Source organism: Rhipicephalus microplus, chromosome 5 (assembly GCF_043290135.1).
Source record: "Rhipicephalus microplus isolate Deutch F79 chromosome 5, USDA_Rmic, whole genome shotgun sequence".
Taxonomy (NCBI): Eukaryota; Metazoa; Arthropoda; class Arachnida; order Ixodida; family Ixodidae; genus Rhipicephalus; species Rhipicephalus microplus.
The window spans coordinates 10,465,576-10,492,423 of record NC_134704.1 but is presented as its reverse complement, the minus strand read 5'-3'; the positions used below and the strand labels follow the sequence as shown (position 1 = coordinate 10,492,423).

The following is a 26,848-nucleotide window of genomic DNA, read 5'->3' as shown; positions in this document are numbered from 1 at the left end:
ATTGAAACGGCAGACTGCATCTGCAACTGCACTTTCCACACTTCGAAGGGAGGCGAACTGGCTCTTGGACTGGAGTGACCAAATGAGGCTGTTCATACTCTCCACAGCGTTCTGGGTTTTTCCCTGCGCACACCTTTCAAGGAGCTCTTTGTTCGAGAGGCGCTTGTAGATTGGCAGCAGTGCCACTCGCACGTGAGGGGGCAGTTTATGTTTGTGAGGCGGCAGCGGCTCTCCCTTGGCCAATGCCTGATTGTGCGGGCACCAGGAGTCAGTCCCACTTGGGCACAGGTTGTGGTGTGGATCCTGGTCTGTGGATGTTACATGGTAATAAGTGGCCATGATGGCCCTCTCCATGCCAGGAACATCGTTGGCGTGGCTCTTAATGGCCCAGCCATAATAATTCGTCAACTTCTTTATCAGGCCCTGCGTCAGCCGGCCTTTGCCACCCATGCTCAGTCCTCGGCCTTTGGATTTGTGCTCATCAAGAAGGTTGCGCAAGGAAGTGCCCATTCTTTTTTTCACATGGTTCACACACTCCTGTTTCTTAATCACCATGTAGCCATACACCTTGTCTTGCGTGAGGGCAAGGTACGTACGGCTGTCACCGTCGCAGAGCACATTGATGTATCGAAGCTTGTACTTGGTAAACGATCTTTCAAACATGATCCTAGCTGCTTCTACTTCCATTTGGCCTGCATTAGCATCGGTGTTCTTTTGGCACTGTGGCTTGTGTTTCTCAAGCCACTCCTCATAGTTGTCGTCACCAGGCTTGGGGCCAACAGCACAGCCTTGGCAGTAGTTGGACAGGACACAGTGGTCCAAGACCAAGCCTGTGTACAGCTCGATTACACAGCCCACGCCAATATGACTTCTGTGCCCCCTCGTCATCCACGTGCCGTCGTAAATGACGTCAATGTTGCCTGGCACTCCTCCTAGGTCCTTGTAAATGTCATGCACCTTCTGTGCACTTTCTGCTTCAATGCGGGTGGCAGCTGATGTGGTGGCAGGGTGGCTGTACTTCCTTTGCAGTCTCTGGTAGGACTTGTGGTGCAGTGCTCGATGCGAAATGTCCATCGCAGAAAAAATGTCATTTATGGCAGATTGTTTCCTGCCAACTGACTGCACAGCCCTCAAAGCACGCACGTTTACCTCAAAGGGGTTCGTTTTTTGTTGCCCGGAGCACCTCGGGGACGACCACGCACTGTTCACTCTGCCACAATTGTCACAAAAAAGTTCCATCCTCGCCGCGAGTCCAAGGCAGTGCGTAGTCTCGAGGCGTATCGACCCTTCGTCGCACTTGTTGCACTTTACTGACGAAAGCAGACCGTTCAGCATCTTCTTATTTACAATGAAGAATGTGGAGTCCTTACCGCCGTCATTTTCGTCGCAGCCTTCGTTCAGAAGCTCGAGCTTCCGCTTTGAAGCGGACTTCGATGCTACGGCATCCAAAACATCCCGCCTTGTCTGCGCCCGCTGCGCGATTTCTTCACTGCTCGGAATCTGGGCCGAAACTCGCGATAGAATGTTCGACGCGCGCACGCCCGGAGTTGCAACGGCTGCCGACGCGGTGCCACCGCAATCGGGTTCGCGAGAGCGTCCATCACGGTCGACGGCATCCGGCGGTCTGACATACGACGATGTGGCACCTTCCACACTCTCGGCCTCACAACAATCAGCGAAGGGTCTGAGTAGAGGCTCCGTGACGCTCGAAGAGCATGCTCCGTCCGGAACTGCGACTGGGACGGCAGCCGCAGTCGTCTGCCCTTTGTTCCAAGCTTTCCGACGCTTGCCGTACTTGTGGACGCTCCGGAACTTTTTTTGCGGCAACATAGCACCGCAGTATGAGCAAGCACTCAGAAGAGACCACCGATGTAACAAAGCTTGGTAAAAAAAGCACGCGAACTATCACAAAAACAGCAAACTGGCAAAAAACGAAGCGCACGCCGGATGATTCTCGACACGGCGGCCGCAGATGCGCTCGCGCTTCCAAGGTTGCCAAGGTGCGCGGCGCAGCTTTGACCAGTAAGAGGTCGCGCCTGCTACCACGTGACCCGCGCAGCCAATTGCCGTTCTTCGTTTTCGTTTTTTTACTTGCTCCTCGCGCTTTTATTTTCACTCGGCGAAATACGAGACTGCGACCATCGGGAAGCCGGCTTTCTCCTCTTTCCAAAGCTACCAAAATGGCGGCCCACGGTCAACAACTTGGCGCGTTTGTGCGGCGTGAACAACACCGTTTCAGGGGCTTTTTTTTCGCACTTTTTGGCGACTAGCCTCGGCAAAAACACTATTTGCGGGATTTGTAGCGCACGTTTCGCTGTAATATTTTAGAACAAGGAAGTTGAAGGTCTGAAGATTACGAAAAAAAATAAATCAGAAAATCGCATATTTTGACCAAAATCGGCACTTTACTTGCCGCGCCCCCCCTTAATGTCCCAGAGAGCATCATCCCCCGTTCCATCCAATGCGTTACTGATGCAGCATTAGCAGAAAGACTGAAGTATGCCGCCTATGTGCGAAGCCCTTCTGCTTCACAAATAGGTGCATTCACGATGATGATCCCTTGAATGGCTCCCTCGTGAGCACAGAGTCACGCGCTATTTCGATAGCTTTTACGCAGATGCACTCTGCTGTTAAGGGTAGCAACCTTGCACGCAGCTCCAAGACGAATTCGGCAAGTAGCGTTTCCAGTTCGGGGTGCACTGTAGTCCCTCCAAAATGATGTTTTTTGTTTGTTGGTGCAGGATGTGATGCACTGCTTTTGGCTCCTCGAGCATTGTACGCTTTTCTCTGATGCACTGAATTCCCCTTGTGCCGTCAGCTTGCCGTGCGCTTCAGCATACTAGATAACCTTTTTCTTGAAGCCTATCGTAAACTGCTGTCGACTAGCACTCATTTCTGAAGTAAATAAAAAAAAGAAAAGAGTAGACTGACAGCAGATAACCGAGGCAAAATAGCGTTTCTAGAACACTGTAGGGCTTGCCTAGCCTTGTCCAACGGCACCACTGCTGGGGCTCACGATGGCGATGGAGGCTTTCGACTTCAGCTGCCCATTGTTGCGAGACTTGCAATTTTTTTCCCTGCCAATGACCGGTATATAAGACGAGGGTTGACTTTTCATTGCATTAAAAAAAATTCCGCCTATATTCCAATATAGTCCTGAATATTTTACAGGCAAATTGCAGACGATAGAGCACCTTGGCTGGGACAGTTGGCTTGGAATGACCTGCACATAAGCCGCTATAACGATTTTTTAAGTGTCAAAAATGACGAATCGATGTGAGGGTACCATGTTTATTGTACCTTGCAGTGAGGCTTAGCGGCAGTGTGCACATCAAATAAAGAGGTGCTTTCACGCCTTAGCACCCCTCTACTGCAGTGAAGCCACCTTTACGCAGACTAAGTGTAGACCACTTGTAACGTAAACGCCTATAGTGCAGAACCGGTTATAATGCGGACTTGTTCGACTCCCCGTTTACCCTCATATAGAACCCCACGTATACGCACACCGCTTATTGTGCAGTCCCCCAAGATGAAAGACAGGCTACAATGCAGTTGAGCGACAAGGTCGTTACGGAGGGGAGGCGGAGTGAACGAACAAATGGAAGAAAAAAAATACCTTGGCACGCTGCGGTGAACGAACAAAGGGAAGAAAAAAAATACATTGGCTGCGGCTACAGTGTATACGCATCGCTAGCATGGCTCTAGACGCGCGCGGCTCAACAGGTCACGTGCCATTCCATTCTTATTAACTGTGCTTAAGGGGGGACGCGGCCCTTGAAAACCGAAAAATCGCGAAAAAGTCGGTTTTTGAAAAACCACATTTTTGGGTTGTATGTCTCATAAACTACCTATTCTGTAATTATCAGCACGTAATTCAACCGCAAAGTGCAAAAAAAATACTATTTTCGAGGCCGCCGCGGCGTCCAAAACAGGCGCAAATCCCGAAATCAAACCAAACTTCGCGCACGCGCCATTCCCGGATCATGCGGTCGTCCCGCGCCATCTTGGTGTTGTTTTGACCGTGAATTCTTTCTCTCTCGTTCGCCGCCTTGCAAAATGGCGTCGGCAGCACAGTTGAGACGCTATTGGCGTTTTCCCGCGATGCGATGCGGAGCGCTGATTGGCTAGAGCAGCGCATTCATATCTCGCGGGAGAAAGCGTGCCCGCCATTGGCTGCTGTGCAGCAGCGGGGGCGGTCGCTCCTCTCGATGGCGCGTCCAGCGCGCTCGCTTCGTTGTTGCTCTCTGCTCCGTCCGCCTCGACAGACGTCTGCTTACGAGCCGCTCTTCGCCTTGTGCTATCTTTTCGATCATTTTCTCTCGTTTTTTTTTTCTTTTTGCACTAGTTCTGTGCCTTTCGTCTTTGTTGTTGCGGGCGATGCCGGCAACGAAGCCGAAGTCAGTGCAGAAGTCCGGTGCGCGGAGGCGCGCTATGCGGCTTGTACGATCATCGAAATTCCGCTATTCTGCTGCGGGTGCCGACTGCGTAGACGCTTGCAGCGACGGAACTGTGTTGTCGGCTGTCGCCAGTCGAGAATCCGACACATCGAGTGTGGCTGGAGCCGCAAATGCACCGAGTGTTTCCGAGATCGCCGGGCTCGACACGTGCTCCGAATCGATGCTATCCAGTGTGACACCGAGTGCTTCTGATATCGCCAGACCCAGCACTTCGTCTGAATCGGTGCCGCCATCAAGCGTGAGTGGACCGTCGCTTCATCTGCGGACGCGTTTCCTAACGAAGGAAGAAATCGATGCGAATGCGAAACGTCGTGACGCTGTTCGCGCTGAACTCGAGTCTACGCCGGCGACGCAGAAGAAATTTCAACTGATGCAGCCGGCTCTTGCATTTGCAGTGACAAGTGAGGGCGAACATTTTTCGCTCGTTCAAATGGACATCTTTAACGTCGTGCTCAGCCGCACAGTGTGCAAAGAATGTTTGAAAGGTGCTATGACTGTCCAAGAGAGCACCAAGCTTGGACTTGCAACAAAACTTGAAGTCGTGTGCGCCTCTTGTGGCACCGTCGATAAATTATGGACATCACCCCGCAAAAAGGACACGCAGGCCTTCGATGTAAATGTCCGCGCCATAATGGCTATAAAGCAAATAGGCAAGGGGCAAACAGCTCTTAATGACTTTTGGGCTGCCATGAACGTCTCTTACAGAGGTCTTCACCACAAGACGTTTCAAAAGCACTTGAAAGAGACGTTCAGGAAGCCAGAGGCCACCGCTTTGGAGAAGTTTTATGCTGATTCTGCCACAGCAGTGATCAAAACATATAAAGAAATGGACCCCAGCTTCTGCAAGGACATCACCGTGGTGTACGATGGCACATGGCATAAGCGGGGTCACACATCACACATCGGAGTGGGATCGGTAATTGACTTCTTTACAGGTCTCATCTTGGATGCTCTAGTTCTTTCAAACCACTGCCTTGGATGCCAAACAGGGCCCAAACCTGGAGATGCAGCATACGAAAGCTGGCAGAAGCACCACATTTGCCAGAAAAACACAGACGCAAAATCGGGAAGCATGGAAGTGGAGGCAGGCTTGACTCTCTTTGGGCGGTCTGTATCCAAGCATGGCCTGCGGTACACCACTCTTGTGTCCGACGGAGACAGCCGTACCTTCGCTGCCCTCACAGAAGAGAATGTGTACGGGCTAGTGCCAATTGTAAAAGAAGAATGTCTGAACCATGTTCAGAAAAGGATTGGAAGTGCTCTTCGAAACATTGTGCAGAAAAGTGATAAGCCACTGAGTGGGAAGTGGAAGCTGACTAAAGCCCTCATTGAAAAGCTGACAGGATATTATGGTTGGGCCTTGAGAAACAATTCAACTGACCTAACAGCCATGCAGCTGATGCATTCGCTCACGCAAAATGCATCAGAACCAATCCTTTTGCAGTGATGGCAACATATCACCCCGTCACATCGACTGACCAGGACCCTCACCATGAACTTTGCCCAGAGGGGCTCAATCGTGGTGCCGCCATAGAGCTGCAGAGGCAAAGCGTGAGCCACAGCCAAAACATAAACACAGCCTACCGGACTATGTCGCTGCAGCTATGCTGCCCATCTACGAAAGACTGTCACAAAAGTCGCTTTTTCAGCGCTGCCTGGGAGCGAAGACGCAAAATGCATCAGAATCATTCCACTCCATTCTGTGGTCTCTGATGCCGAAAGAACAACACTCATCCTTGATCGCGGTAGAAACAGCACCGCATGAAGCAGTGCTGCGCTACAATGCCGGCTGCTGCAAAGCAACCCAAGTGATATCGGACTCCATTGGACTTCAACCAGGTCATCTGATCCAGCGAGCTCGTGAAAAATACGCTTTACGCCTAAAAAAGAATTCTAAAAGACACCAAGAGAAGATGGAGGCCAGGCAAAAGAAGAAAAGAGTGCGCCAGGACACTTCTAGCTACTGTGCTGGAGCTTGTTGAAGAAAACACGTGTTTTGAACTTTCTCGGCCTGTTTTCTCAGAACACATTTTTTTGCTAGTTGTGGTGCTGAGGAAAGCAAGAACTCGAAAACCGTTCATCAGATTTGTGTGCAGTTTTTTTTATTCTGTTCCTGAATGACCTTGCAAGGGCGTAACAAGCTCCTTTTTTTGAAAATTAGTGCTGTTAATTTATAATAAACAATTAATTTTTGATGAATCTGGTCATTACCGGTTACATCAAATTCAAAGTTGCGTGAAAATTTGGGGGGGGGGGGGGGCGGGGAAATTAAAAAAAACGGCTTTGTAGCGCCCTGGGATAGCTATCAAGGAATAACCACAATGAATTTCAGCTTTCTACTATGTCCTGGAATTTCTCACGACTCTTCCTCAGGCACCCATGTGAAGCACCCAGTTAAACCTCAATAACTCTGGAACTAAGAAACACAGCTTCGTGAAACTTAGCAGTTGTGCTAGTTTTATTGTAGTGAACAACCCCTGAAAGTTTCATCCAGATATCTTAAAAAATAAAAAAGTTCGGTCTCCAGGATAGCCTCCCCCCTTAACAGTTTCCTGTTGGGAAAAGCGTCATTGTTATCGAGCTTGCTACAGATATTGCATTTGCTACCTCGTCTGTAAATAATTAAAAAAAAAAAAAAACGCCAGGCCTGCACTGTAGGCACAGCCCAGTCACAGCGAAAGCTAGAAGAGCGACCTTTCAGAGCCTTTTCAAAACACTCATTGGATGACTACTGCAAGCACACTAGCTTGGTATAAGAAATTGAAATTTGAAGTTTGTTTGAAAAAAAATTGAATTTTGTTTGAATTAAACAAATGTATTATTATCGGAGTTTCAATTATTTCGAGTCTACTATAAATGCCTTGTAGTGCACCACGAGAGCAATCTATCGCATTTTTCAATTGAAACAATGCCATTGCATCTCTGGCACTTAATCCTTTCAAGCAGTTTGTTAAAAGGGGTCAAAGGTCTTAAGGGGGGATGCTACACCTTCCAAAAACTCTTTTATTTTTGCGAGTACCTCAGTCAAATTTGGAGAGCCTATATAGATTTTACTGCTGATTTCAAAAATCTAATTCTTTTTTTGCTGTGACAATTAGTTTTAAAGATATAATGAACTGCGACTTTTCCAATTAAGGCCTAATTAGCTAATTAACTGTAACTTGGATATTGATGTGCAACCTATAGAACCAATTCGGTATGTTCACAGTGTGCAATAAAGTATAAATCATTGTTCTGGGCTATTTCGAAGCAAAGTTGTGGGATGTTGAATATGACATGAAAAATTTCCCCATCTACACTTGAAACAAAAGATCCATTTAGAGAATTTTCTCCAAAAATTATTACAATAAAACTTACTTTACGACACATCCCCTGCATTTATCTTCGAAACAAAAAAGAAATCGTAATGATAACCCAGATAGAACAAGAGATATTGCTCCGGCATAATGGGAAGCACATGAAAATTGTCGTTTTGAGAAATCGAGAAAAAACGTGGGCACACATTTTTATTGCAGAAGATGCAACAATACAACCTCAAAACGCACCAGAAGCATAGTCTGAATGCATTTTGTGCTCATGCCTCCTCTTCACTAGCTTCCGGAGTTCCAATGAGGCTGTTCTTTTCTTGTTGGAGACAATGCTGCGACGGTGGTCTTTTTCTCTCGCTCTCCTGGCACCAGTACTTGTCGCATTCATGTCCATTTCACCTAAGATTGCCGTTGCAGAATTCAAATTGCCCGTGTTGAAGCGCAGCACTGCTTCTGCAACAGCTGCTTCAACAGCGAACAGGGACGCATGGTGCTCCTTGGGGGCCAAACTCCAGATTACCGAATGTAGGCTCTCGTTGGAGTTCTGCGTTTCGCCGCGTTCGCACCTCTGAAGCAGGGCTCTTTCCGAAAGCCGGGTATAAACCGGTAGTAATGCCTCTGCCACGTCTTTCGGTAGATTGTAGGCATGCCTGGGGTCGGGCTCACCCTTTGCTTTTGCGGCATTGTGCCGACACCATGAAGTTTCACCAGCTGGGCACAGACTGTGGTCCGAGCATTCATCAGTGGAGGTGACGTGGCGGTATGTGGCCATCACAGCCTTTTGCATCTCGCCCACGTCACCTTCATGCGATTTCAGAGCCCGGCCATAATATGTGCTCAGCCTGGTGATCAGCTCACCTGTGAGCCTGCCTTTCCCACCAAGGCCTCTTTTCCCATCGCACTTTTGTTTCTGCACCAGGTTTCTCAATGCGGTGCCCATCCGTTTCTGTACATGATTAATACAGTCTTCCTTCTGCACGTCAATGTAACCATACACCTTGGCGTCTTGTATGGCGCAAAATGTCTTAGAGTCTCCATCAGACAGCATAGTTGTGTAGCGCAGGCCATGGCGTTCAAGCGACCTCTGAAATAGAATTAGAGCCGCCTCCACTTCCATTTGCCCCGCTTTGCTGTTCGTATTTTTTTGGCATTTGTGGTTAGCCTTCCATTCTTGATAGCCCTCACTACTAGGCTTTGGGCCCACCTCGCAGCCTAGGCAAAAGTTGGAAAGAACAACGTAGTCCAACACGTAGCCACAAAATAATTCGATAACTGTGCCCACGCCGATGTGGAAAGAATGGCCTCGCGTCTTCCACGTGCTGTCGTAGCTAACGGCAATATTGGCCAAAGCACAAGTCATCATAAATTGTTCTAACCTTTTCCGCACATTCGCTCATAGCGGACTCAGCCGCTCGCGTTGCAGCGGGTGCCAGCGTGTTCTTCAAATGCCGCTGAAACATCTTGTGGTGCATACCGCGGTGCGAGATGCCCATTGTTGCGAAAATATTGTTCATTTTCGTTTGGCCGTTGCCGGTAGCCACCATCGCCCTCGAAGCGAGAAGATTTACTTCAAACGGATTGCACGTTTTCGTGCCGTTCGCGGGGGGCGAAGTCCATTCATTCGCGATCTCGCCGCACCTTTCACACTGCACTAGCACTTTCACGGCAAGTCCGTAGTCCCGATCCCCTCTGACGATCGTAGCCGGTCCGTGGCAGGCTTTGCAACACAAGGCACCCATTATCGCGTTTAGGATATCTAGATGCATAAGCAGATAAGGAGCAGCGTGGTCCGAGTCCTGTGCGGTTGCCTCGCTACAACTCGCGGTGAAAAAGTCAATTTTCCGTGCAGTTGCTGGCGCCGATGAAAGCCGGTCGAGCGTCGCTTTCTCCCGGGCATGATTTTCTTCAACTTTGGCATTTGTCACCACCTTGGCGTCGATTCGTAGTCGTCCGGAGTTCGCTTCCCCGTCATCGTCGTCGGAGGCAACGCGCTCGGTCGCACCATCGCTGAACGGCCGCGGAGCGTCGACACATCGTTCGTCGGAGTCAACCAAGGGCTCTGATGACTTCGTAGACTTTCTCCCACGACCTTTGCGTTTCCTGCGACCAAATGCGTGCACGGTCCGATACTTTTTTGCGTTTCCAGGCATGGCGATACGATCAGAAGCTTCAGAGTGCTCTGCCGATTTCGAGGCGTCACAGCGGTAACCCTTTCAAAATGGCGTCGGGTCGCGTATGCAGGCGCAAGCCGCGAACTTCCAGCCAACCGGAAAGCGCCATTTCAGTCACGTGCGCCGTTTAGCCAATGGCAGTGAGCGCGGCTCTTCGTCTTTGAGGCCCCGTTTTTCGAACCGGGGAAACGCTCAATGTTGCTTACTGAATAAAAAAAAACAGCTGAAAACGCGTTCTTTCAAACAAGACCAAAATGGCGCCGATCGAGCGCGTAGTTCCCGCGTATCGTAGAGCCGAAACCTGCGCTATTCGCCCTCAATTTAAAGGGCAGGACGCCCGTTTTCGGTTTTTTAAAGTTGAATAACGATAAAAGTTGATGGTATTCGGCTATGAAATTTTGTAAATAGGTGCGCAATGATGTCGGGAATGCGAAAAGAAGGTCCGCGAAAACTCGATTTTTTGGCTGATTTTCGGTCCCGAAGTGCCGCGTCCCCCCTTAAAACGATATAAAATGTCCGAAAATTTTATCATTTTATTTTTTTTACAAAACATTTTTTCAGGGTGTTTGTGCCTCGAGCATCTGGTCTCAAGTTACTAACGCTTAATTCGGTTGGTAAATGCAATATGATGGGCCAGCAAAGCGACCCAACAGCAGCAAAATGCCCCCAAACAATAAAATTTGTTCGAACTTTACACGCGCGCGGGCCATGAGCGTTGTAACAAGCTGAGCATTACCACCTTGAGCTAGATTTGAAACCGTTTCCTTTGTGCGTAATATGCGCCATCTCAAAAGTGTCGCTCAAGAATTGCCGTCGTCACAGGTTTTCCGAAGGTTGTTCCTGAGTTGCTGATTGGCTCTCAGTCGGTGCGCGTTGAGTGTGCCGTACCAAGTCTCCCATTGGCTGACGCGACTAACGCGTCATTTTTTTTTTTTCCTTGCACATTCACCGCCATGGCTGTCCAATTGTGTGCGTCTGCTTTTGCACTCGTGCATTTTTCTCGACGCAGTGTTTTTCTTGCTTTGAGCTAGTAGTTTTTGTACGCTATCGCGATGCCTGGGGACTCGCCTGAAACCGTCTTAGCAACAAGCTTTTAGAAGCGGTAGAAAGCGAGCTTAGAACAAGAAGGCGCTGGCTAGAAGTGCCCTGTTGGGACGAGAGTTTGGTAAAGTAGGTGTCCATTAGGCACCTTTACATTTACAATCCACTCTGCGTGCAGAATGATCGCGCAGGCAGCAAAACACAGAGCACATTCCACGCTACATTTAAGGGGGGACGTGGCAAGTAAAACTAATTTTTTTATTAATGTACTGTTTGTGATGAAATTTGGTGTGTGTATGTGGATGATTGTGAGGATTCCAAATATGAAAACCGTTTTCAAATACCTCTTGTACTTTTTGAGTTACAAGCATAATTATACTAATTAATGCTCTTCACACTTAAAGAGATAATTATTGCTAAATGAAATTATTTTTTCATATTATTATGTTCCCAAAGCATCAACTTGTGCAAAGAAGCTATTAGTTGATTTTTCTAGTTCTTGTAACCATAAATAAAATTTCCAAAACATGGATGTTGTTTTGCGCACACATCGCAGTAATTATAAAATGTGTTCTAAAAATTTTAAATGATGAGTAAGAAGAGAGATAAAGCTTTATTGCACTGCTAAAGGCCTCCTGAGCCTAGTGCAAAAAACGGAACGACTCTATCAGTCTTTGTTAGAAAATGACTGATGTTCTAGCGAAGGCACATAGGCGAAAATCAAGAGTTGAGAAAACTGACTTTGAAAGTTCACTCTTGTTTGGAAGTTCACAACATGCCTAAAACACTCAGAATCCTCCTGGGCAGTAATCCTGAGATGCTGTGGCCTTGGCCTCCGTAGAGCGCAACCCAGTTTTGCGCTTCTTTGTCGTGGAACAATGCGCCTTTTGAGCCCTCTTTACCCTTTTGGCATCCTTTTCGGCTGCTCGCCGCAAAGAGCAGTCTCCTGGATTGAAGCCCAGTTGAGCAGTGATCTCTTGCAGCGCACTCTTGCAGCCACCATTGAAACGGCAGACTGCATCCGCAACTGCACTTTCCACACTTCGAAGGGACGCGAACTGGCTCTTGGACTGGAGTGACCAAATGAGGCTGTTCATACTCTCCACAGCGTTCTGGGTTTTTCCCTGCGCACACCTTTCAAGGAGCTCTTTGTTCGAGAGGCGCTTGTAGATTGGCAGCAGTGCCACTCGCACGTGAGGGGGCAGTTTATGTTTGTGAGGCGGCAGCGGCTCTCCCTTGGCCAATGCCCGATTGTGCGGGCACCAGGAGTCAGTCCCACTTGGGCACAGGTCATGGTGTGGATCCTGGTCTGTGGATGTTACATGGTAATAAGTGGCCATGATGGCCCTCTCCATGCCAGGAACATCGTTGGGGTGGCTCTTAATGGCCCAGCCATAATAATTCGTCAACTTCTTTATCAGGCCCTGCGTCAGCCGGCCTTTGCCACCCATGCTCAGTCCTCGGCCTTTGGATTTGTGCTCATCAAGAAGGTTGCGCAAGGAAGTGCCCATTCTTTTTTTCACATGGTTCACACACTCCTGTTTCTTAATCACCATGTAGCCATACACCTTGTCTTGCGTGAGGGCAAGGTACGTACGGCTGTCACCGTCGCAGAGCACATTGATGTATCGAAGCTTGTACTTGGTAAACGATCTTTCAAACATGATCCTAGCTGCTTCTACTTCCATTTGGCTTGCATTAGCATCGGTGTTCTTTTGGCACTGTGGCTTGTGTTTCTCAAGCCACTCCTCATAGTTGTCGTCACCAGGCTTGGGGCCAACAGCACAGCCTTGGCAGTAGTTGGACAGGACACAGTGGTCCAAGACCAAGCCTGTGTACAGCTCGATTACACAGCCCACGCCAATATGACTTCTGTGCCCCCTCGTCATCCACGTGCCGTCGTAAATGACGTCAATGTTGCCTGGCACTCCTCCTAGGTCCTTGTAGATGTCATGCACCTTCTGTGCACTTTCTGCTTCAATGCGGGTGGCAGCTGATGTGGTGGCAGGGTGGCTGTACTTCCTTTGCAGTCTCTGGTAGGACTTGTGGTGCAGTGCTCGATGCGAAATGTCCATCGCAGAAAAAATGTCATTTATGGCAGATTGTTTTCTGCCAACTGACTGCACAGCCCTCAAAGCACGCACGTTTACCTCAAAGGGGTTCGTTTTTTGTTGCCCGGAGCACCTCGGGGACGACCACGCACTGTTTACTATGCCACAATTGTCACAAAAAAGTCCCATCCTCGCCGCGAGTCCAAGGCAGTGCGTAGTCTCGAGGCGTATCGACCCTTCGTCGCACTTGTTGCACTTTACTGACGAAAGCAGACCGTTCAGCATCTTCTTATTTACAATGAAGAATGTGGAGTCCTTACCGCCGTCATTTTCGTCGCAGCCTTCGTTCAGAAGCTCGAGCTTCCGCTTTGAAGCGGACTTCGATGCTACGGCATCCAAAACATCCCGCCTTGTCTGCGCCCGCTGCGCGATTTCTTCACTGCTCGGAATCTGGGCCGAAACTCGCGATAGAATGTTCGACGCGCGCACGCCCGGAGTTGCAACGGCTGCCGACGCGGTGCCACCGCAATCGGGTTCGCGAGAGCGTCCGTCACGGTCGACGGCATCCGGCGGTCTGACATACGACGATGTGGCACCTTCCACACTCTCGGCCTCACAACAATCAGCGAAGGGTCTGAGTAGAGGCTCCGTGACGCTTGAAGAGCATGCTCCGTCCGGAACTGCGACTGGGACGGCAGCCGCAGTCGTCTGCCCTTTGTTCCAAGCTTTCCGACGCTTGCCGTACTTGTGGACGCTCCGGAACTTTTTTTGCGACAACATAGCACCGCAGTATGAGCAAGCACTCAGAAGAGACCACCGATGTAAACAAAGCTTGGTAAAAAAAGCACGCGAACTATCACAAAAACAGCAAACTGGCAAAAAACGAAGCGCACGCCGGATGATTCTCGACACGGCGGCCGCAGATGCGCTCGCGCTTCCAAGGTTGCCAAGGTGCGCGGCGCAGCTTTGACCAGTAAGAGGTCGCGCCTGCTACCACGTGACCCGCGCAGCCAATTGCCGTTCTTCGTTTTCGTTTTTTTACTTGCTCTTCGCGCTTTTATTTTCACTCGGCGAAATACGAGACCGCGACCATCGGGAAGCCGGCTTTCTCCTCTTTCCAAAGCTACCAAAATGGCGGCCCACAGTCAACAACTTGGCGCGTTTGTGCGGCGTGAACAACACCGTTTCAGGGGCTTTTTTTTCGCACTTTTCGGCGACTGGCCTCGGCAAAAACACTATTTGCGGGATTTGCAGCGCACGTTTCGCTGTAATATTTTAGAACAAGGAAGTTGAAGGTCTGAAGATTACGAAAAAAAATAAATCAGAAAATCGCATATTTTGACCAAAATCGGCACTTTACTTGCCGCGCCCCCCCTTAAGAGGGGAAGAGGCACTTAGCCATCAGGCATGTTATTATTTAAGCTATGGTGATGAAAACTTATGAGATGGTGTATTTACATGTGCAGATGTCAAATATCAACTAAGTTTTTATGTACCTCTTACCATTTTTTTATTAGTCATTAATGAAAAGTTATCTTGATCATCTTTTCAGCGAATTGGCTGTACAGATCTTGCTGAATTAAAAGTCATTGCATTCTATAATTAGCAGAGTGCAAAAAACAAGTTTCATGGCTCTAGCTTTCCTACAACAAAAGTTATGAAGTTTAGAAGTTAATCCTTCCATTGCCAGTGAACGATAATTTTTGTATTTATTTTTCTAAAAATTTATGGTGTCCTACTGTTGCATATGGCACTTTCTTGCACTCACTAAACATCCAGCTTCTCAGCAAGACAAAATGATCAAATTCCAAAATTCCAAATTATCAAAAGGAGTGGTGCAGCACGGAGGTGGCCAGGTGCTGTGAGTGGCAAAACGCACCTTTTAACTTGCGTGCGGAGCCGCGCTGCCGCAAAGATTGCGGGGCGCGACGAGTGCCGAAGCGCACCTTCCAGCTTGCGCGGCGTTCATTATATATGAAGGCAGGTAAAAATACCGTTCAATATAAACGTGTGAATTCCTATACTTTTACAAAGTAATTGTAAGGGGAGAACTTACGAGTTCAATATACCCGAAAAGCCTATATATGTGGGTTCGATATATACGTGTTTGACTGTATGTTCTTTTCTGAGAGGCCTAGTCAATGAAGAAGAGAGGAACAAAAATAATCCTCAAGAAAGTCAGCCCCACCTTTTAAACCGTCAGACAGGGAATCCTTATCAATCACACCCCCTTCCTCCAAGGCTAGCAGGTTGACATCCGCAGGCAGCTTGTCGAGTGGAATGTAGCTCACACCTAGATCTACCTCCCAAAAGTCTTTCAATTCTTTGCCCTTCACACCTTTGCCCGGTGCCCAAGCCATCTGCAAACATAAAAAAATAATAACAAATATAATTAAAAGGCCAGCTCGCTACTTGCACACTTCTCACACAAAGTTACAACTTATTTACTTGTACACTGAGACGCAAGAGCATCGGCAACTTTCTGTTTCAATACACATATACTAGTATGTGTGGATTTCTGAATTTTTGGAACAAGTTCCTGCTTTGCTAGCTTAGGTAAGCTATATTTTTTTTTCTTCAATTTCACAACGAAATTCTCACTTGAACTAAATTTTTTCCGCGCCCTGTCAGTTTAGTTGTAGCGGGGTTCGGCTGTATTGACACCTAGATTATAAGACGTTTATGCGTGGTCCTCCAATGTTGTGTACATTGGGGTTCAATTGTTTAGCTTTCAACATGCTATGCCTTTCACAAGTGAAATGAAAGAGCCCCCCCCCCCCCCTTCCCAAGTTCACGAGAAAATAAATTTTTGGATGCAAATTACTCATATAATTCAACCTGAAAAAAGTTAAAACATGTATGTATGTGCACACACATGCACACACACCTTGATCAGGCTCCCCTGCAGTTTCAGATTCTTCAGTTTTTGCAATGCTCTAAAGGCATCTTGTCTGCGGTCCATGCACACGTAGGCACAGCCACGTGGAGGAATCATCTGCAAAAAGAGAAAAACGTCATTACGCCATGAAGCACGAGTGACATTTGATTTTTTTTACGTTACAGTAACGCCTCCAAGCCTCACAACTAAGCTGGTGTATTGGTCGACAACATTACACAGTGCAACTAGCGTGTCATTTTTTGTTTAGCAAAATATAAAACAGGCTTATGTACATCTGATGCCTTGTTAATGTGAGTGCACACTCTAAGTAGAGTAGGCAGAGGGGAATCGAGGTTGCTCCTTTGCAGGAGTGACTGACCTGCCGCACCGATTCCTCCCTTTTGAGGAAAATTGTTATCGAATGGGATGAACTACTAACCTCCGCTTGGTTCTTACTCATGGGACTAACAGTTGGTGCTTTTTAACACTTCCATTGAACCCACTATTCAGTATTCAAAGTGGAACCCTATTCCGCAATGACCAGCATCTTACGACACACTAGTTTGGTTCCAGCGAAATCCATGTAGAAATAATGTATTCAAAATAGTTGCATGCGAATACTTGAACATTTAAATATATATTGAATAGTGGTTGCTCTTCTATTTGATTAACACTAAAATTATGATTATTCAAACATCTCAAAGACAAATAGAGTCAACAGTCAACGTCCACAATGGTCACTTCAAATTTTTCTCATATGCTTCACCCCAATATACTCACATATGGCGAAGCTGCCTTTCGGACTCTGCTACGCTCTCAAATGTATTGACTCGTGAAAACGCTGGTTCCAACATGGAGGTGCTCTGCACCGTTACAGTATCCCCCTCATATTTTTAAGGGGGGACGCTCAACATGATAGGAAATGCCAGATATTTTCATGTGTTTATAAAGACAATTCACAGTGTGATTGAGTTATTGATGTCAAAAATGAAATTACTTTTCCTCTAAGCCAATTAGTTTTTGAAATATTCTAAAGTTATTCACCTATTGTTTGCCGGTATAATGACACAATAAATTTTATTGCAGAGCTACTATTAGCATATTTCTGTATACTAATGAACATAAGCCACACAACGGTAGGAGCACTTTTTTTTATTTGATAATTTTAACAAGGTTTGTCGCACTTTGCATTTCAGTGTTGCAGATACACCCACTTAATGCTCCAATTTCGGATAAAAAATACAATTTTTGAAGATTTCAATCAAAAATTCACCCCTACCATTGTGTAAACTAAAGGTACAGCTACATTTCACAACAAAAATGACAGCCCTAGCTGCTCTGGAGGCAGAGATATCTTTTGGACAAGTTTGCAACTGCAGCAAAATTTGAATCCTGAGAAATCATGCAAAAACAAAAGTCAATTCTGAGCAGACAGTAGCATGGAAAAGCTGTTTATTTACGATGATTTTTAAATTCAACTTCCTCAGTAGGCACCAGGCATATAGTCTTTCTGTTTTGCGTCACCTAAATGACCTTTTTTCAATGCCCGCTGCGTGCTTTCCGCAGAGGCATACTTGCGAGGAGATGCGATCAATCTGTTGTGGTCTTTTTCTTTCATGCGTTTTTTTTTTTCTTTAGCTGAGAGTCCAGGATTGACGTGCAGCTCCTTCAGGATTGATGCTGAGGCTGCTTCATTTCCAGCTCCAGCATTGCATTTCAACACAGCTTCAGCCACAACTGCTTGGACAGAAAACAGTGACGCATGGCTCTCTTTAGCTGAGAGCGCCCAAACAACAGAATGAAGGTTCTCATTGTTATTCTGCGCTTACCCCCGCTGGCACCGTTCAAGAAGCCTCTCATCCGACAAGCGTTCGTAGGTGGGCAAAAGGGCCTTGCAGGCGTGAGGTGGCAAGTTGTAGCGATGCTTGGGGATGGGCCCGCCTTTTTCTGTGGCTGCATTTTGGCGGCACCAAGAATCTTTGCCTTTTGGGCACAAACTGTGGTCAGACACTTCGTCATTAGAGGTGACATGGTGATAGGTTGCCATGACAGCTCTTTGCATGGTCTTCACGTCACCTTTATTGCTCTTCAGCACCCAGCCATAGTAGGAAGTGAGCTTGGTAATCAGGTCGCCAGTCAGTTTTCCCCGGCCACCAAGGCTCAGTTCCAGCCCCCTTTTGCTTAGCAATGAGGTTTCGCAATGCTGTGCCCATTCTCTTTTCAACGTAGTTGACACAGTCTTCCTTGTTGATTGGTATATAGTCATACACTTCGGCTTCCTGCATTGCAAGGAAGGTGCGGCTGTCACCGTCTGGAAGTATTGTGGTATACCCGAGATTCTTTTTCTCCTGTGATCTCTTTAAAAGCATCAATCCAGCTTCCACTTCCATTTCACCAGATTTTTTGCTGGAGTTCTTTTGGCATATATGACTTGCTTTCCACGACTGGTAATCTGAATCTCCTTCTTTCGGTCCCCGTTCGCACGCTGCGCAAAAATTACTTAGCACCACATAGTCAAGCACTAAACTAAACCCGTGAAAAGCTCTATAACAGCGCCAACACAGATATAGGATGAGTGTCTGCGTGTCATCCATGAACGATTGTAGGAAACGGCAATGTTTCCTGGGTCACCGAGCTTCAGTTTGCTATGAAGAGCGAGCGCTTTCTGATATGCATTTATCAGCAGCTGCAGTCGCAGTGGGCCGCACCTTTTGCACTTCACGCCCACTGCATAGCGTTTAGAGCGTCGAGGCTCACCTAAGCGAAGCGCGTATCCATCACTTGTGAGCCAGCCGCAGCGTCATTCGTGGTGGCAGTGTCGTTTGCACAAGCGAGCAGATCTGATTTTCGCCTGGTAGCTGGCGTTGATGCAAAATTCTGTAGTTTTTCTTCGGCATTCTTTTTAATCACCAATAATTCAGCGGGCTTCGACATAATGGTGTCGCGTCGAAACGTCGTTGCTGTCAAAGCCGCTTTGACACGCTAGGCCTAACTCGAACTCTGTGTTCTCAACAGCTTCTTCTAGCCACTCGGCACGGGAAGCGAGTCGACATCTTCCTTTTCTTCGTACGTCCACCGAATTGGTGCTTCGCAGCGAACTTCGGCGTAGACTTCGGCACGCAGCCATGGCCGCGTTGTCCGATGTGCACAGCCGCAGCCCGAGCAGATGACTGCGCCAATGGCATGCCCACTGACTGTCACGTGCACTAGTAGACCAATAGGACCGCGCATCAGGTTGAACTTTTTGCTGGATTTTTCTTAGTGGCCACTAGGCGTATGCTGTAGCAGTGGGGCGAAAAATGAAAACGAAGCGCGGCTCTTTCAAACGCGACCAAGATGGACGCAATCAGAGACGTAAAAGGGCAGCTGCGCGCGTCAAAAAGCCGATTTTTGCGCGTCCATCGAGGAATATTTTCATCACTCGCATGTTTCTAAACGCTACTGCGGCTAAAATATTAATGTATGACGCGTGAAAATTTGCCAGATTATGCATCAGTCACTGCAGAATCCGAAAAAAAAATATTTTCAAAAAAATTATTTTTCCGCATTTTTTCGGTCTTCAAGAACCGTGTTCCCCCTTAAAAGAGCAGTGAGATCAAATTTGCTCATATCATGATTCTTGCGTCAAAAAGTAGCTATCGACCCTCTAGTAGCGATTCGCAACCTAAAACGCAACTGAAGGACGCATAACTATCACTTGTATTGACTTATATCACTGGTATCTCCCACGATTCAAGACAGCCAGCAATACCACCATTTTTAGCGCTGTGAGCACTACCTAGGGGTCACCTCCAGACCACGCCACAGCTGACCACTTCTCCACAGAAAAGAGTGACGTGACGCTCAGCTGCTCTGCAAACATTTCGTCTGCTAGGCGCACACATTCAGTCATGCCTTGTCATCTGCATTGCTGTAGTCACCGTATAAAGTGTCGAGTAGGGTTAAATACAACAGTCTGGAGCTTGGAATTGCTGCGATTCGCAACGCTGCAAATCATTTTTGCTTCGATTGAGCCTTTCCAGAACAGCGATTCCAAAATTGTGTCGTTCCAAGCAGAAATGAGGAGATGCCCGAAGATGCATGCTTCGGCTATGCTCGCCTGTGTGTCTCAATTCGCTGTATTGGTTGGCTCTCTCCCCCCTTCGCCCGATGCGGTGTGCCTATTGTTTTTCCTTCTATTTGACAAATTCCCCCCCCGCCCCCCCCCTCCGATCTTATCTGTGTGCCACAGGGGGGTTCACAAGTAGTGCAGTGTAGAGACATCGCAGCTGATAAGCACACAGCAAGCAAAGGTCACTAAACTGCGGGAGCCAACCGACACAGGTCGTTTCCTGTAAACACCCCCTTCCCCCTCCCTTTTAGCCTACTTTCTTCATTTAACTGTCCGTTCATTCCTCGTTTCCCTGTGAATGCATAGGTTTAGATGTCCTCACATGTGAGACAATAATCGTGTGCTCCAAAAAGCCCAACCATGTGAACGTGATTTTTGAGCGACGACGGCAGAATTTGCTGTTGCGAAGGGTCGCTATCACGTCGCAGGTTCCTGGAAAACCAGAAAAAAAAAAAGAAACCTGAAGATCATGACGATTTCCGCTGCGTGGTCACCGTTGTCTTATCGAAGAAGCCGCCCTTTCCTTAGTCCCGACTCCGACGCATGCGCCAACATCGGTGACGTCAGCAACCTCGGACCTTCCAACGGCTATAAGAAGCCACGTACCTCCGTCGAACTTCAGTGGGCCAGGCAGCGGCACTCAGGGCGAAATGCTCACCAAACCATTCGTCTTTGTGGTGCAGGTTGTGGCGACCATCTTCGGAACGGAAGCTGCTGAATATAAATCCGTTTTGACAGACCCATCACATGGCTGGAAGGAGCTTCACGGCATCGAGATTCCGCTGCGTGGTCACCGTTGTCTTATCGAAGAAGCCGCCCTTTCCTTAGTCCCGACTCCGACGCATGCGCCAACATCGGTGACGTCAGCAACCTCGGACCTTCCAACGGCTATAAGAAGCCACGTACCTCCGTCGAACTTCAGTGGGCCAGGCAGCGGCACTCAGGGCGAAATGCTCACCAAACCATTCGTCTTTGTGGTGCAGGTTAGTTCCTACTTGCCTACGCCATGTTACCGCAGTGAAAACCGCTTTTTAGTGTTGCTGCCACGCCCACTTGGTAGCTTTTTTTCATGCATTTGTGCTTTTGGCGTGGATTTGTTAGTTTGCGGGGATATTGAAGCAAACCCAGGCCCTTCAGATAAAGAAATACTGCAGCAGCTTCTTTCAGGACAAAAACACATCACTGATATGATGAACAGTGTCTTATCAAAACAAGAAAAAATCGAAAAAGAAGTTGCTAGCTTGACTGAAAGGATGAGTTCCGTCGAAATACAGACAAAACCTTTGATTGAACTGAAAACAGATGTAAACGACTTAAAGCAAAGAGCAACACAGCTTGAGAAAGACTTTGAATTCGCGGTCAAAAAAATTGACGAGTTAGAGAACAGAAGTCGACGAAATAACTTGATTGTTTTTGGCCTAGGGGAAGAAGCTAATGAAACGACTGCTGACCTTACTGAAACAATAAAAAAGGACTTGTTTGAGGGAAAGCTGGGAGTGAATGTCAGGGGCATAGAAAGATGTCACAGATTGGGAAAAAAGAGTGGCAAAAAACGCCCAGTAATTATAAAAATACTCGATTACCGAGACAAGGTAGCTATTCTGCAGAGGTGTTCCAAGCTGAAGGGCACCGAGCTGTCGATAAGTGAAGACTTTTCCGCTCGTGTACGTGATATCAGAAAAAAGTTGTGGCAAAGTTCGTCGCGCGAGCGTGCAAGTGGATCTAAAGTGAAGTTAGTTTTTGACAAAATAAGCATTGATGGAAAGTTTTTTTGCTGGGATGATAATAAGAATACAAGATATAAGTTATCTAACCAAATTAAGGTTCGGGGAAACTAGATGAACGATGCTTAGTGGTGTTAAATGTAAATTGCCGCAGTATTGTTAATAAGGCTGAGAAGTTGGAAGGCATGCTTTTAGCACATGACCCAGATATTGTATTACTAACTGAGACATGGCTACGAGATGATGTTTTTGATAGTGAGTTTGTGCCGAAAAATTACAGAGTGTTCCGTAAGGATCGAAATGGGAGGGGAGGGGGCGTTGCTATTCTTTTTAGGAATAATACACGTGTCGTAAAAATGCCAGACGTTCAAGACATAGAAAGCATCTTCTGTAAAGTGTATATTGGCAATATTAAATATCTTCTTGGTGTCGTTTACAGGCCACCAAATGCTTCCCTTGATGTTATCGCAAAGCTTAAGGATTACCTTCATTGTCACGTAAAAACCGAAGATAAATTAATCATAGCGGGAGATTTTAATATGCCAAATATGAATTGGGAAACGTTTATATCAGACCCATGTCAAGCTGCGGATACTCAAATATCCGATATCATGTTTCAATATGATTTGACGCAAATAGTCACCGACCCTACCAGAATAGATCAGGGGACAAAATCTATCCTAGATATATATCTTGTAAGTGGCAATATAAAAGAAAGCATGTTGTGCAGCGTCACAAATGGCATATCGGATCACAAGGCTGTGGTACTAAAGCTAAAGGGAGTTGAACTTAGTCAGCAGAGGATGGTGAAGAAATTTCCCAATTTTTCAAAAGCAGATGATGAATCTATAATTGATGTTCTGGCCTTTGAATATGATCATTTCAATGCAAGTAATCGTAGCGTTGAAGATCTGTGGCTTTGCTTTAAGAGAATGATTGAAGATTGTGTGCAGCGTTTTATCCCTTTAATTACAAAGAAAGTAGAGAATCACAATCCCTGGATAACAAGAGAGACGTTACAGCTGAAGCGAAAGTTGAAACGGTTAAAAAAAAGGTCGAACAAGGCTAACAGTCCTAATTTAAAAACAACTATTTGCAATATAAGTGAAGAAATTAAAGAAAAATCTTTTCGTGACAAAGAAAAGTATTTTAACGAAAAATTGCCATCATTTATTAAAACGTGTCCAAGAAAATTTTGGAAAGAGGTCACTCCGGGCACGTGCTCTACCGATGTATTTCTTTTAGATGGAAAATTAGAGAGTGATGAAAAAGCTGTCTGTACGGCCTTTAATAACTATTTCAACAGCGTCTATACAAAAGATAATAATCATCTCCCACCTTTCGATGCGAACCTACCACCAATATCAGATGTCACTATTTCTGAAGAGGGTATCTTTAATTTATTGCTAAATCTGGATGTTAAGAAATCTGTTGGACCAGATGAGATACCAAATGCCTTCTTAAAACGGTACGCAGAGTGGTGCGCGAAATATTTGTGTGTGTTATATACTAGGTCTTTGAACGAAGGTGTACTCCCTGAGGACTGGAAGATTGCTCGAATTAAGCCTCTACACAAAGCAGGTGATAAAACTCAAATAAAGAATTATCGACCAGTTTCGTTAACCTCTACAGCTTGTAAAATTCTCGAGCACATAATTCACAAACAGATTGTTACATTTCTTGATGAACACAAAGTACTAACAAAAGCGCAGCATGGATTTAGACGTGGATATTCTACCACTACACAGCTGGTTGAAACCATCCATGATTTTGCTACCGCACTAAATGAAGGTGAACAGCTAGATGCCATTTTTATGGACTTCCAAAAGGCCTTTGATAAAGTTTCACATAAAAAATTACTTCATAAATTGCAATATATCTTGAAAAATCCGAAACTTATAGTATGGATACGAGCGTATCTTGAAAACAGGCAACAATTTGTTTCATTTAATGACAGTTGTTCCAGCAAACTTCCTGTGGATTCCGGCGTACCTCAGGGCTCGGTCCTCGGACCTCTTTTTTTTCTATTATACATAAATGATATAACGAATGACCTTTCTGTAAGTGTAAAGCTTTATGCTGATGATTGTGTATTATACACGAAGGTATCAACTGCTGGAGATCAGATAAGGCTCAATAATCAATTCAACAAGGTCGTCTCTTGGTGCCAGGAATGGCAAATGTCAATTAATTACAACAAAACTGTTTATATGAAAATAACACTAAAGAAAAATCCTTTATGTTATCAGTACGGCACAAATAGCGTCAATCTTACAGAAGTTGCAGAATACAAGTACCTTGGAGTATGGATAACTAATGATCTAAACTGGAACAAACACGTCGATATAACTACAGGTAAATGTCTACGGAAACTTTTTTTTCTAAAGCGATCCTTAAAATATTCTACCCCGTCTGTACGCATGTTGGCATATAAAACACTCATTTGTCCAATGTTGGAATATGCTGTAATAATATGGGATCCATTCACTAAACGTAACATTAATCAATTAGAAAAAGTGCAGAACAAGGGCTTACGTTTTATTTATAACTCCTACGGTAGAACATCCGTATCTGAATTATTGGTAAAAAGCGGTCTGCAACCCGTTGTGGACAGAAACCGCACTTGCCGGCTTAAGTTTTTCTATCAATTAATAAATGGTCATTTAAATGTTGACAATGCAGGCATTCTTCGGTACTCTTCCGGTTACGCAACTCGCAAGCGACATAGTAAAACGATAACTCCTTTACCTTCACGGATTAACTGCCACAAGTATTCGTTCTTCCCTAGAACTATTAATGACTGGAATAGCCTGACAAATGATGTCGTTTTACAGAACAAACTGTCATTGTTTGAAAACAGCATCGCCTAAACCATCACTACACATTGCATTGTATTATTTGTTTTATTGTAATTATTGTGTTAGTCTATAACCCGTATTCTACGTGTTACGTTCTTATGTGTTATGTTACTCGAAAAATTTGTTGAAATAAGCGTTTGTGAACCTTCGCCTTGTATATTCAAATCGTACGATTTATTGTGTTTTCATTATTTTTTTTTTGTATGTACCGATTCTCGAACATTTTTTTCCCACCCTGCCATGATCTTTCAGCTGAAGGATCGCAGTATTTATAAATAAATAAATAAAATAAATAAACATGGCAGCACCCCCGATTTTTGCTTCACTTCTTATCCCTGCGTAGAGGCACTTCTCATGTAGAAGCGAGGCGGCGGCCTTATTTTGTCGTTAATCTTGTTATTGACGATTTGTTTTGATGCCTTGGGGGTAGCTTGCTGCAATGCTGGTTACTTGCTGCCACGGCCTCATCGTGCTACGTTGCTGCGAAGTTGGGTAAGTGCGTCGTAGCTTCGTAGTGCACGCTTTTGGGCACTCCTTGAGGCCACAGACTAAATGATTGCGAGAAAAGATAATCGCTTAGCATTTTTATGGCATGCGCAGGCAGCCTGAGAAGAGTTTGCAGAAGATATCTCCATCGGCCACCGAAGATGAGTAAAGTGAAACAAAGAAGCTGTTTCCAAACAGTGAACGCGTATGTGAATTGCAAAAGCCTAAGCTACCTACCTTTTTTTTTTTTTGCATTACTGCATTTCTTGCTCCTCGCGAAAAAGTGTTCATAAAATTTACCCCGCTCTGATTTTTGCTCAGATTTTTCAAGAGAAAAAAAGTGCGTTCATTACGCAAGCTCCTCCCGAAAAAGTGTTCATAAAGTTTACCCCGCTCCAATTTTTCAAGAGAAAAAAAGTGTGTTCATTACGCAAGTAAATATGGTATTCCTGAAGTGTGGTAGCACACGCAAAGCAACAGAAATGATAAAAAATGCATGCGTTTTGAATGTAGAGACAGTGTGGTACATGTACCGTGAAACTCCTGGGCTAAGTTACAATGACAGGTTGTGAAAATATTTTTAAAGGACCGTTCATTGTATGGGAACAATTTATGCAAAGTAAAGTATTAAATGCATTCAGAGCACTGACACCATACTCACATCAATCCTGACGATGGCACCGAATTCACCAAACGTGTCGTGCAAGTCAGTCTCGGAGACCGACTTCGGTACATGTCCAAGCCACAGAGTAGCGCTGCAAACTGCAAAATCAAGAAAAGTATTGCTTAGCCGAGAAGAAAGAACTTCGACGGGAGAGAGAAGACATGGCTTGTGGTAACCAAAATAACGTCAAAGCAACAAGATTGTTCTATAATGTTATTTAGACCTACAGCTATTCTGCACAACATGAAAGCCTAATGTAAGCCCTCACAGGGAAAAAAGAATGAAGGGGGGCGGGGGTGGGGGGGGACTTTATTGTTGACAATACATAAATATTTCTATGCATTGCTCATAGACATATTTTTTAGCTGTTAACAATTTTTTTCTGTATCCAACAAATAAGCGACAATGGGTTTTCGCTGTAAATACTAAATGCCCTTACCGCTAAGGCAGTTCTTTTTCACAGGAGGAAATCCTTTCCGGCGTCGCTCCCTCTCACGTTCCCTCTCTTTTTCTCTGGCACTTTCTCTGGTCTCCCGCTCCCTCGAACGGTCCCCCTTGGTTGTGCTACTATAGCGATTACCAGAAGCACGTGATGGTGATCGAGAACGAGAGCGGCCACCACGCCTCCGTGGAGACCGGGAACGGCTGTGCCTTCGCCTGTCCCTGCAGTGACAAGAAGCCAAATCTCTCAAGAAGCGACCACATATGCATGCAAGCCGATGACACTGTTTTAACACAGATTTACACTGAAATATCAATATAATGAACTCATATATAACGAAGTAAATGAACAATAGTCGTGTAAGAGATGGTGTTAGAAATATACCTATATAACGAATTTTTCAATACAGTATAACGAATTTATTTTCGTATTAGATGCAACTTTGTTATAATGGGGTTTGAGTGTATCTCGACAGTGCAACCTGACAGCCTGCCGTTTCACGTGATGATGCTTTGGCCAGACGTAACTGCAGCTCATGCTTAATATAATTAAATACAGCAAAGCATGCACTACCTTTGTCAAAGTAATGAACTCTCCACCTCGGTTAGTGCTGCACGACCGAACCATTAAAATTACGCTCATGCAAATAATGTACTT

The 26,848-nt window shown here is 46.0% G+C and overlaps 1 protein-coding gene across 4 annotated transcripts in view; it reads right to left on the bottom strand.

Annotated features, from left to right (window-relative positions):
• Isha (Insulator su(Hw) mRNA adaptor) overlaps positions 1-26,848 on the bottom strand; it is a 117,907-nt gene that overhangs the window by 42,450 nt on the left and 48,609 nt on the right. For all 4 annotated transcript variants that reach the window (XM_037426192.2, XM_037426195.2, XM_037426193.2 and 1 more), the window contains 4 exons: positions 26,189-26,412; positions 25,747-25,847; positions 15,916-16,023; positions 15,217-15,388 (listed from right to left, as the gene is read on the bottom strand). In XM_037426192.2, the coding sequence (XP_037282089.2) occupies positions 15,217-15,388; positions 15,916-16,023; positions 25,747-25,847; positions 26,189-26,412 (605 nt within the window). The remainder of the gene's footprint in view (positions 1-15,216; positions 15,389-15,915; positions 16,024-25,746; positions 25,848-26,188; positions 26,413-26,848) is intronic.